A 12,279-nucleotide genomic window follows, 5' to 3' on the forward strand; every position below is an offset into this window, starting at 1 on the left:
GTCTCAGAGTACTAGCTCTGTTCAGAGGAAGCAAAAGGATAGACGTAGCTTTGGTGAGGAAGAGGAAGGATGTAGGAAGCAGGACGGGTTTCCTTGAGACAGACAGGCAGGGTCCTGGAGGATTATAAAACAAAGACAGGAGCATCCAAACTGAAGCCCAGAAATAAAGCAAAATGCTGAAACAAGTCCCCATGGGTAGGCTTGGGCTTTGGGAACATGCACGCTCCCTGGTGCACTAGGAAGCTGGTGGGCTAGGGGGTCTGTGCACATGCAAACGAAGGCAGGGGTCTCACCCTGTGCTGGCTGGAGCTGGAGGGGTGGGAATTTGGGGGTGTCACCGAGATCATGGGGGAGGCTAGCGTGAGGCTCTCCACCGCCGCAGGCACCGTTGCTTTTCCAGGGAGCAGAGCTGACTGCACCTGCCCCTGGCAGAGGGATGACACCTGCTCTGCCTGGGCAAGAGAGGGCAGGGGCACAGCTTCTCTGCACCGTTCAGAGGACCCAGGTCAATACTGACAGCTCAGGGGAGCCGGCCGGGGTGTCAGCTCTTGCAGAAGGGAAAGGCAATGCCAGGACACGGTCCAAATAAATGTAGCAGCACCACTGGACTTTTCCTTCTCCATTTGGGGCTTTATTCAGTCCTTTTTGGAGGAAAGAGCTGCAGGCACTGTAGGGCTGTTTGATTGCACTTTTCTAAGAGGGGGGAAAACATCTGAAGCAGTCAGTTCCCTTTTTTTGGAGAGGAGAAACTTGAATATAATTACACAAGGGGTGAAGCCGTATGTGCATGTTATCAGCTAACACGAGGTTTATAAGTTATTTTCTGTTAGGCAGAATCAAATCTCTGTTTTAATTCACGCGTCTGTAAGAAAGGTGCAGGCCTTTTACGTGATGCCCTGTGATTAGAAATCCCACTGATGCTCAGGGAGACTTCGCTAAACTCTGTCCAACCTTTGGTTTTGAAAACTGCTCTTCAAAAACATGTCTAACCAGGGATTTTTTTTTCCGGGTTGATTGGTGCATTTTCCGCGTTTTTATTGCAGCTTTTATGGCTGTCAGATGGATCCCAATAATGATGATTTGTGCATCTGGTATCTTGGCATTTTGTATTTATGCTTTAAAATAATCAAGTGGGAGTTACCTGAATTCTAGGGAGCTATTTGCTGAAGACTTGTGGAGTATTAATAGGGCCTAGGATTGTATCTGCTGAGTTTGCTGTAGTCTGGTGGCTGCATCACTGCAGCAAACCCAGAATCAGTAACCTAGACTGGCTCTTGCTAATTAGTTATGGTCTTTATAAATCAGTAAATAAATTAGGAAGCGTTTGTTTGGTGTTCTGGGCCTCTCTTCCCATTGGAAACAATGGCGAATGCAGTGACTGCAAGGCAACAGCTTTCTAGCACTAACCATTGAGCCTTGCTGCATGTAAATGCTGGGCAAGGGTCTTAGCTCCTTGCCAAATGCTCTGTTCCTATTCTGCCCATGTCCCCTGCATCTCCAGCCACTGGCACGTCTCTCGTGGTGCTAGGTGGTACAGCCGTCTTGTCATCTAGCAGCCCGGCCCTGATCTGGCAAAGAAGCATGGATGTGCTGCTAGACGACGCACACGTTTAACAACAACAACAACAAGATCTGCTAGTAGATTAATCAGAAAACAACTGAATTTTAGTGAGCATTGGTACTTGGGTAATCCATGCATGGAGATACTATAGCACTCCTCTGGGAACAGGGGCACAAGAGGAGAGAAGATTTTAGCAGCCGGGGATCAGATCATTGGCAGGTCGAGTCCAGGATCCTGCCTCCTGCTTCGGAGGAAGATAGAGGTCCTCCTGAACTGAAATGGAGTTGGTGTAAAGAGGTGGCGTAAGAGTTAGGATGCAAAGGGCTTGCGCTGCAGGAAGAGAGCTTGCTTCAGCAACGCCGTACGTCAGGGAAGGGGCTAGAAATGGGGGTCATGATGGTCACGCACTTAAATATTTAGGGAGTAAATCACGGGGAAGGAATAGGAAGGAAAGCCCAGCTGAGAAATCCCAGGACAGATGTGCAAGGAGCTGGCAGCTGGCGATGCACAGATTTGCACTGAGGGAGGTCCTGCATGTCGGCGGCAACGGGCGCAGGAGTTTGTGTCTTCCAGAAGGGCCAGGAGTGTCTACCCAGAAGTGAGTAAATACCTCCTCTTATGAATCCACCTAAGCCACGTGCAGCTCGTCAGGGCCACAGCCCTTCCCCCAACGGGCTCCAGCTCAGTCCAGTCCTGAGCAGCATGCACAGGGCAGTGGTGGTCAGCCCCACCACCACGGGGCTGGCCTGCAGGCTGGCCACCCCGTCGCTGTTGCACAGGTCGGTGTTGCAGCAGGTGACGGGGCGTGTAATGCCGATGCCATCCACGTCGGACGGGACGCACCGCGGGGCGCACATCTTTGTGACGGTCGAGTCACCCAGGTAGGGGTAAACTGTAGCAGGCAAAGCAAGAGAGAGAAAAGGGGTTATGAGGGTCTGCGGGGGCTTCCAGAGAGCACTGGAAAGCTTCAGATTGCAGGACCGCTTAGCAATGGGACCATACTCCCTGCTGGCAAAGGATGTCCCAGGCATACTGATGTAGGGTAGTGAATGGGAGGGCTCTCTCTGGCTGCATCAGAGCATGAGGTCCAGTATGCCCCTTTCTAGCTCTGCAAATGCCCTGCCGGCTGATCCCACATCCCACCGCTGACCCCATCGTAGCTAGGACTGTCTAACCATGCTGTTTCTGCTCTCCTTGAAGGAAGCACCTCCTTGCTCAATGAAGAGCATCTGCTGACAGGTGCGGGGGGAAGGCCACATCCCAAGAAGGGATGCTAATTCAGGTAAGTCAAAGGAAAATTTGCTATGGACACGTCTAGGCTGCACTGAACGATGCATGGGGACACCGTGGTGGCAACAAGTCTCTCCCTCCAGCTCCACGCATGCCCCGAGCATCCTAGAATAGCCCCAGGTGTGCACCAAAAAGCAACTGCAGACTATTTGCTCAGCATATGAGGAGAGGCGGGGGTGGGGAGGGGGCTTGAGTGCTGTATAATACAGTATGGATGGAGCCCCTGTGACCAAGAGCTAGAGGTTGGGGCAGGATTTGCAATAGCACTCAACTCAACTCTGGGCCCATCAGTCCCTAACAAGACACCCAACTCCAGCTGTGGGCAGGAAGACAGGCCGGCATAGGGCACTTGGGAATATTGCACCTCCCGGGGCTTTGCAACAGGCTTTGGGGAAATGTCCAAACCAAGCACCACTTATCGTTCAGCCTGAAACAGCAGGGGGCTGCTGGCTGGACTTCTGAAGGGCTTGCTGTTATGACACTGTCTGGTCACCGGTGACAGGTCCCTGCCTGACCCATGCTCTGTTGGGCAAATCTGCCAGCCCCAATAATGATTTTTCCCTGGGAGTGCCAAATTAGGTTACAATGGCAAGTGAAGTATGTTTGTGCCCATTTTACAGACAGGTTCAGTGAGTCACCCTACGTGGGTCAAGCCAGTAGATCCATCACCCCAGATTTACAATGCCCAGTCCCAGCAGTGCCTTGTCACCCAACCATTCTGCCCTGGACATGGTGGACCTGATGGACTTTCCTTTCCTCCCTCCCCTAGACGTGAGCAGAGGGCCCGCCTGCTGGGAAGCACGTCCATACCGTCCTCCCTGGAGTACAGCGTCGTCTTGCACATGGTTTCATTGTCAGAGCAGTTCCTGATCACTGTGCACGCAGATGTGGTGATTGGCTCATGGCATGTGTAGCATGACAGGGACTGAGCTGTAAAGAGAAACACAGGGGGTGTTGTCCGGACATGACGCCACAGGTGCGGTGTCTGCCCCTCCACGCACCCCGCTCAGAGAAACCTCTGCTGCTTATAGATATTTCTTTAGAGGATGTGATGCAGTAGCACATGGCAGCCCCTCCATGCCTAGCCTCCATCAATGCCTTCTCCCACCATATAGGCACTGCTTGTAAACTCCCTCCCACAACACACCATTCCTGCCCAATTGCATAGGCAAAATTACATGCTACACTTAGGTTGTACTAAATCTGTGCAAAAGAAGCAATGGTAAAGTGAGCAATCACACGTTCAGGGTTCATTAATACCACGTCTTGCCTGCATGGCTCTGACTTGCCACTACAGGCTGGCAATCATGGGTGTAGCTAGGAGTCAAGGCACCTGGGCTCAGTCCCTGTTTGGCCGGGGGTGGGGGGGCTGCTGAAAACAATGCATCCTGGGATGCTGGAGGACTGCAAATTGCTCATTTTATTTCTATGGAGTGGACTGAAGTTACCATAACATGAGCTAGGTGGCATAGCCCCAAGTTAGCCTTTGCCTTAGAGCATGAGTTTGAACGTGCAGATGTTCACATTTGAAAGTGCCCTTAGTGTGGTCCACTTGCAACATGTAAATCACGCTATGTCAGAGGGGACGTTTAACATCTTGACATGGCCTCACAGCTAACAAACTGCTCAGCGCCCAAACCCAAGAGGTCCTGATGCACAGTAGACCAACTAGCAGTGCAGTAAATGTTTGCCTGACGAAGGGCGCTTGTGCCCGAAAGGTTGCTAAGATGAATTTTTCCAGCTATTGTAGTGGGTCTAATAAAAGGTATCAGATTTACCCAAGGACTCTTGTCTGCCTATGTCCTTAGACCAACACGGCTACAACCTACACCCCAGTAAACATCATGCATCTACACATGTGCCCCTATTAGCCTGGAGTAAACTAACTTACTGCATAGCAGCACACGTGTAGACACTGGCTGGGGCACACGAGTGCTTCGGCGTGGGGGATGCCTGCCAGCTAGCCCCACACTGAAGTACCCTCATGCGCCAGCCAGCCCCTCCACAGCCAGGGAGGAGCAGCCCCAGGCCAGCAGACTTGTACATGTATGTGCACCCAGTCTCTCCAGTCTCAGGAGCCCAATCGCCATGCTAATGTGGGGCTCCTTTGATTTGTATGATCCATTAATTAGTCACTAGGTTCTAAAAAAAAGAAAGAAGCACTGAGTGCCCAGTGTACAGGGCAAATTAAGATACAATTGCAGGTGAAATGTGTTTATGTCCATTTTACAGACAGATTCACCGAGTCACCCAAGGTGAGTAAAGCCGGCAGAGCCAGAATTAGAACCAAGGCTCCAATCTATGTAATATTTTATTATGTGAACAGAGCAGAGCAGGTGAGGTGGCAACACCCATCACAGGCCTCTTTGGCCTGGGTTCAGAGGCCTGCTGAGGGGACAGTAGAGACCCCCACATCACAGGGGGGGACCCTGATAGAGTGATCATGGAGTCCTAGCCATCCACACCCTCTGGAGAGTCACACAGATTGGAGAGTCCCTGCAAAGGACCAGACCAGAAACCACGCTATGTCCGCGAGTCTTTGTCCATAGTTTCATAGTTTCTAGGGTCGGAAGGGACCTGAGCAGATCATCAAGTCCGTCCCCCTGCCATGGCAGGAAAGAGTACTGGGGTCAAATGACCCCGGCAAGGTGATTGTCTAGCCTGGTCTTAAAGCCCCCCAGGGTAGGAGCCAGCACCACTTCTCTTGGAAGTTGGTCCCAGATCCTAGCCGCCCTGACCGTGAAGTCGCGCCTCCTGATGTCCTTAACACTGCAGCCCACATCTGTAAACAGCTGGATGTTTCGTGGTAGAGGGATGCGCTTGACTTCTCTATGGGGTTTTTAATAGTTGTGACCTGAGCACTCAGCACCAACCAAAGGATTAAACGGGGCAGTCAATAGGTAAAGCTGTCCCCAAAAAGTGAAACTTTGGTTGATCCAAAGTCACTAATGAATTCTGGTGTAATTCACTTAACAGCCTCCAGTCTCAGGGAGAATCAGGGCTCCTTTGACAAAGCTGGATGGAGAGAGCTTCCCTCCCCACCTTCACCCAGGCTGCTATTTCCAAATCCAACTCTTCCTGTGCCTGGTAGCAGAAGGCAAGACAACTGGCCCAGGGCTGAGGCTCCTAGTAAGCACGAGGGTGGCAAGAGTCGTGCATTGCAATGACTCTAGCACAAGTCCTCTTGATGATTCAGCCACCTCTTACCAGCTGAGACACGCTAGATTAAATCCTCTCCTTTGGATCTGCAATTTATAGCATCTTTTTTTTCTCCATTTTCCAGCACACAGCTAACAGGACTGGTCAGACCATTGGGCCAGGCCCCCGTATTAGGGAAACCTTTGCTAGCAGCCAGTCTTGAGTTCCTTAAACCCATCTTGTACACCCAAACATCACATGCATGCAGCATTAAAATCTCTTTTAGATGCTTAGATTAGCTACACGGAGCTCAGCAATGCAGGAATCATTTAAGTGGGTAATTGGCTCCAAAGGCCTGATGCTATTTCCTACCAGGGTCATTTTACACATTTTTGTATTAGCAGAGATGGAAGGAGACTTTAGTTATCAGTGAGAATCAGCCCTTTGCACTTGTGCACAACAAGGGCTGGTTTTAGGTTGTTCTTTTTCCCTTTGCTGAATATCTTGTCAGTATTTGCCAGCAATAGCATAGCTGTATAAGTTACTATTATAGAGAGGGAGAGCTGCGCTGGGATATTTCATTCATGTAAAATAAAATAAAATAAAATAAATGAATGAGTCAATTAAAAAGAAACAAACCTTTAAAATGCAACATCAATGTTAAATCATAAGTCTTCCCATTTGGGAGAAAAATCCATGGCAAAGTAGGTTATTGCCCATGACAGCTCATGCATCCCTGAACTGGTTAATCTCCAAGGTGCCACTTTTCTGTTTGGGAGAAGCTCTGGTTAGTTATGCCCTAGCAAACCCTGCACCCTGCTGTACTTTCTAAGCACCTAAAAGAGATTTTAATGCTGCATGCAGAAATTAAACTTCCTGAACTGCAATAGAAGAGGAGCAGGGAGTGGGAAAAACCTGGCCATACCCAGTGTACCAACCCCCGAGCATCTGCTTTCTACCCCTGTATGAGACTGACATATCAACCTCGAAGGACCTTTGATCTTCCCCAAGAAACAGTCTTTCAGGTGTGAAGAAGTCCCACTTATAAGACTCCAACTTTAATTACAAAACCCAATCAGCTCCCTGATAAAAGCAGACCCAAGTGCTCTCTTGTTCTCCCTCTGTTCTTTTAATGGGTGGATAGTTGCTCTGCCTTGCTTTTTTCTTTCCTTTTTTTTTTGCAAAAATGCTGGGTCGTGTGACTTCCAAAGCTCTGAGCCTAGCCTCAGGGTAGCTGCTCTGTCAGCTTCCTTGATTTCTGTCTTCCTGAGCTGCTTCTTCTCTAAGGGGATGGGTTAAGAGATTTTAGTGCCTGGGAGAATTAGGGTGTGGGCCAGTTGTTTTTAATCATCTTATTAGGATTTGCAAACTTGATCAAAATAGGGCTGACTAAGCTCAATAATGGCTATTAACGTAACTACCCAGGTGTTTACCCATGGAGAAATGAGCTAAAAGCTTGGGGCATTTCTTCTGAAGTAGTGAGATCAACTGACTGGAAGTAAAAGTTTGATGAATTCAGGTATGAAATAAGATTCAGCTTGTGACTGTACATAGGAGCAGCCTCCCAGGAAAGGGGCTTGGCTGGCTCTTGCGTCAAGACTGGAGAAAACTTTCTTCTGAGAGCCATGCCTTGACTCAGGAGGGTTTTCTATTGAAACAGATGAATTAAAGCATCTGGAATATGTCATTAGATACATGCTCCATTCCCTGCAGGGAGGGGATGGTTTTTCTGAGCTGTTCACAGTGTATTAGGCAAATGTATTAGAGGCAAACTTCATTATTGAACTCTCAAAATCTGGTATCTGCGCTGATGGGGTCGGCCCTCCTTCGTATAGATATGGCTCGATCTTTCAGCAAGAATCACACTTCTTGGAGCAATGAAATAGGACTGGGTGCTTGCACTGCAAGCGGACAGACCTCTTGGGAGTCCCTGCAATGCATCAGCTCTTGCAGGGGGCTGTTCCCCCAGCTACAAGGTCGTCCTATTTTTCACCAGCTCACGTGCAATGTAGATGGTTTTATTCCTCATTTCGCAGTCCCTGAGCAAAGCCGTGCCTGCTCCTACCTGCAGACGGACAGAGAAATGGGGTGGTATACAAGGAAGCACTGGGGCAGTTCTGATACCTGAGTATATTTGGAGGCATTGTATTTAATTCAGGTTGTGAGTACAGGTGCTTTTATAGGCAGCCTCCCAAGCCAGAAAGCTCAGAGCTGAGCATAGCCATCAAGCTGGAAGCAGGATTTTCCCTTGCAAGTCTTTCATTCCTGCCTCTTACTAACTACTGGTGCTATCTGAATGGCCTTCTCCATGCATCTGAAGTGCCCAGAGCTGTACGCTGTATAAAAGAGGGGGAGAAGAAAAGGGAAGCACCATTTCATTGCCCTAAGGTGTGTGACTATTGCTTTGTATTACAGCCAGCCCTGTAAATAAGGGACTCATTGTCCCAGGCGCTGTATAAACAGAGAGGCCACCTTAACTTTAGCACACCTTCATATTTATTATTTCTGTATAAACTGCACCCAAGTGCCGGTTCAAAGAGGATGGGACAGACTCCAAACAAAGAAGTGCTCCTGGGTGAAAGGCCGAGAAAGAAGAGCCTTAGCCAAAACTCCCTGGATCTGCATCAAAATCCAAGGGTGGGAAGGGGGCATCAAGGGTCCTCATGTCCAATGTCCGGCTCCCACCCGATACCTTGTAGAGAAGGCAAATTCAAGCCTTTCTGCTAATCCTAGCTCTCCAGGTGCCACAGGAGCAGAGAGGTTCCTAAACCCCTTCAAAGACAAAAGTCAGTACCATGACTTGTGTCTGGAAGGGACCAGGACCTGAAGGGTGCTCAGATGTTTGGGGGTGAACCTGACTTCCACATCAGCGCTATTACAGGGGAAGCCCGTCGGCTGATCTATACCCCTTGCGTCCAGGATCAAGGCTTTTGGAAGTGGAAGGAAAGGTAACAGTCCAGACCCAAGGTGAAACATCCCCCCTGAGTCTCCCCATCCAACTTCCCATCCACATGGCCTAGCCACCTGCATCCCGGCAGCCTCGGTGTTTTAGATCCAACCCCAATCCTGGTTGAGCTCTTGGTACGCCTGTTTGCATGTGCAAAATACAGGCCGCCTCCCTCAGCAGCTCCATGAGCAAGGGAGATGCACAAAGGGGCTTGGAAAGTGCAAGCAGATGGGGTCTCACAACCAAAGCGGGTGAAGATGGGATGCCCGGAGAGGGCGCAACTGAAAATACAGATCCAGACACGGGGAGGAGGAACAGAAATGGTGTGGGGGCGATGCAGATTGGGATGCACACGCGTGCTCACACTGGCGAGCTGGACGCGGTGAAGTGACAGATGGACTGGGTGGAAAACCAGGGTTTCAATAGCACTAGTAGAAAAGAGCTAGTAGGACCCCAGAGAGGACAAGGTCCCCGTTGGAGGACAACCTGGAGAAGCTCCATGCCCTTCATAGGGAAGAGAGCAGAAGAGCAAACCCCCGAGTCTGCCAAACTCCTAAATTTTAGGAGAAGCCTGGCCTCCTAAATGTGCAAGGCAAGGGACTGAGTGGCGGGTAAGGACGGGGGTTGGAGGGTCGTGGGGATCGCCTGTCAAGAGGACAAGAGAGGGCAACATCTGGCCATCGTTGCGTGTCCCCCACAGCTGCACAGAAGTCACCTGCCAGGAAGCAATTCCCGCACAAGGCTTCACCTCGCTCTCAACAGCCGGGGTCTGCGCCATAACACGCTTGTGACCCGATAGCTCGGGGCTGTCTCACTCATCCCTCTGCAAACATCTGGTTTTCTCAGCACTGGGAAGCAGCTCCGGGACATACGCTGCAGCCAGCGCCTGAGGGAGATGCAGCTCAGGGGTATCGCATCTAATGAGCTCCCGGCTCCTGTATGACAGCTCACGTCAGAAAAAAATGTTTCTTGCTGTTACGGGAATGAGGAAACCTAGGCTTTCTGCACTGGGATGGTCTGGGTTTTGCCCTGAGCTGAGGAGAAATGGCAATATAGGGGAGGCAACTTTCAAAGGAGGGAGTTTGACCTGAATGAGAGCCAAATGGGATCAGGCCCAGAGTATCCCCCAAAATCCCTGTCACTTAGATTGGCAGGGGAAGCCCCGGGATGGCCTGCCTCACCCCAGCTGTCAAAGCTTGCAATAATTTCCATGCTCTAAAATTAAAAATGGGAGGCAGGCTGCTGAAAGGCCGTGCATTCAGGGGGAGAGAGACATCTGGGTATGAAGAGAGGTGGAGATACAATCCCCAAAACAGCAGATGAAGAAGCAGTAAAGGTTCAGAGCACAAGTGGGAGGCCAAACGGATAGGATTAACAAAATTAGACAGTAAAGCAAATATGGGGGGGGAGAGACTTAGCACGATGCAGATATCATCCCCTTGCTTCTGTTCCCATCAGGTAAAGGATGGGCTCTGAGCTAGGGGTCCCAGCCCCAAAACTGCATCGTGCGGCCAAACATCTGGCTGGCGAGACAGAGCACTTTTCTCTCATTTCAGATCAGCACCTGCAACTTCCCTCCCCACCTCCCTTATGTCCAAGAAGCTGGCCTTTCTCCAGTTAAAGCCAATGGGAGTGTGAGGTTTGCTACCTGCTCCCACAGAAATAAGCACATATCTGACAAAAGTCCAACCCAGGCAGGATCATCCCAGTCCAAGCCAGCCCTGCCAAGCCTCTAACCTGCTCTCCAGCTTGTCCAAGGATGGCGAATCCACGGCTTCTCTGGGCAGCCTGCTGCATTAATTACCCACCTAAATATCCAACCCAAATCCCCCTGGCTGCAATTTAAGTGATGCTCTGTGCACTGCCCCCTTCGCCCTCCACACCTTGCAAGGGCTGGATGCAGAGATCAAAGTCTTACCAAGCTCCACGTAGACGACGGCCAGCAGCAGAGCAGCCAGGAGCATCTTCATCTTGTGCAGGTCGGCCACTCCGTGCCCAGAGACCCTCAGTGGTGGCTTTAATTGTCACGCCTCCAAGGGATGTGCCAATTGCTGGTCTCCACAAGTATTCTTCCACCCCAGAGACCTAATTCTACCGGAAAAACAAGTCTGTTTAAGTGATAAAAGCATAACTTGTTCTAAGTACCCGGCCCCACCTCCTGTTTTACGTGACCTTTCTTTTCATGGCTTTTGGAGATGAAAATGCAGCTTTTAATAGCAGAGCCTATTCTTTTCGACAAGGTGTCACCCTCGGACCCCCCTGCACACAAAGCAAAGCTCGCGTAATCCTGGGTGTGTCTGAATGCCTCTGAACTTTGTGGGCATTGCTGCTTTGCTTTGGCGATTTAGTGACACCTGAGCGGCCTCCTACAAAGAGGAGAGCTGTTGTGGCCGCGGGCAGCAGGAGGTTAAGTCGCGTGGGGTTTCCCTTCCCTGCTTTTGCCCTGCAAAGACTGGAGATCAGGTTGAACCAGAAAGCAAGTCATGTTTTCGGCTAAATTGGACGTCCAGGGTCAGGGGTTGAGTTTGGAGCCCTGGCTGCAGAGACGCTGTGCTAAGTGGCACCCACCAAGAAGGGCACCTACGGTCTCGCACCTGTTGTTAACCATAGGTCTGACTCCTAGTTCGGGAGCTGGGCGTGCAACCGTTGTCCCTATGGCTTCAGAGACTGGAGTGGGATGCTTTAAAACCTTGGGTCCCCCCACCCAAATCCCCTTTAGTATGGAGTGGGGAAAGAGGTTGGCTCTTCGTGCCACATAAAGATAACTTTATTCAGCACTGACCTTCGTGTCCCCCGGGGTCACGGGGCATCAGCAATTCCTGATACGTGACGGGCTTGCAAAAGCCATCTGTCTTGACTGTCCATGGGAAGCAGATGTTGAAATTATGCCCGGTGAGAAGTGTTGATTTTAGATTTTATTGTCTGTAAACCACAGCTGATGCCAGCTCATTTATGATTCCTTGACAGCCGTCCTCTCGGTCAGGGACCACAGATCTCTGCTCACATAGCCTCGCCATGGCTGATGCTCGAACGCCTTTACCCACTGTATAGACATACATAGATCTGGCATCAAGTAAAGCTACTAATGGGAAAAAAAAACCCACCAAGACCCAGAGGCAGCATTCGTTCCTGGGCCGGCCTCGGAGATGATGCTCAAGGGCAACCGGCATGGTTTCATTAGGGGAGGTCCTGTCAGACCAACCTGATTGCCTTTTATGATCAGCTCACAAAAGCAGTGGATGCAGGTGTCGCCGTGGATGTCGCCCTTCTGGACTTCAGCGAGGCCTTTGACACCGTCTCCCACCCCATCCTCATTAAAAAATTGGGCAACTGTGGCATTGAT

General features: G+C 50.4%; 1 protein-coding gene across 2 annotated transcripts; it reads right to left on the minus strand.

The window, feature by feature from the left end:
* Positions 1 to 1,826: 1,826 nt before the first annotated feature.
* Positions 1,827 to 11,130, minus strand: LOC109322462 (ly6/PLAUR domain-containing protein 2-like). 2 transcript variants are annotated; one of them, XM_019553524.1, is made up of 4 exons: positions 10,855 to 11,130; positions 3,662 to 3,781; positions 2,172 to 2,453; positions 1,827 to 1,891 (listed from the first exon to the last, which is right to left on the minus strand). In XM_019553524.1, exons 1-3 carry the CDS (start codon positions 10,904 to 10,906, stop codon positions 2,209 to 2,211), a joined length of 417 nt encoding a protein of 138 aa, XP_019409069.1. In that variant the 5' UTR covers positions 10,907 to 11,130; the 3' UTR covers positions 1,827 to 1,891; positions 2,172 to 2,208. The 2 variants fall into 2 exon arrangements, with proteins under 2 accessions (XP_019409069.1, XP_019409064.1); XM_019553519.1 differs by having other exon boundaries at positions 1,831 to 2,453; positions 10,855 to 11,129.
* Between the last annotated feature and the right edge of the window lie 1,149 nt (positions 11,131 to 12,279).

This window comes from Crocodylus porosus, unplaced genomic scaffold (assembly GCF_001723895.1).
Source record: "Crocodylus porosus isolate Cpor-Errol unplaced genomic scaffold, CroPor_comp1, whole genome shotgun sequence".
In the NCBI taxonomy this organism is placed as follows: Eukaryota; Metazoa; Chordata; order Crocodylia; family Crocodylidae; genus Crocodylus; species Crocodylus porosus.

Coding starts and splice junctions, on each gene's coding strand:
- LOC109322462 (XM_019553524.1), bottom strand. CDS start 10,906: ATGAAGATGCTCCTGGCTGCTCTGCTGCTGGCCGTCGTCTACGTGGAG. Junction 3,782..10,854: donor CGTCGTCTACGTGGAGCTTG/GTAAGACTTTGA, acceptor TTCTCTTTACAG/CTCAGTCCCTGTCATGCTAC. Junction 2,454..3,661: donor GCTGTACTCCAGGGAGGACG/GTATGGACGTGC, acceptor TGCCTGCTACAG/TTTACCCCTACCTGGGTGAC.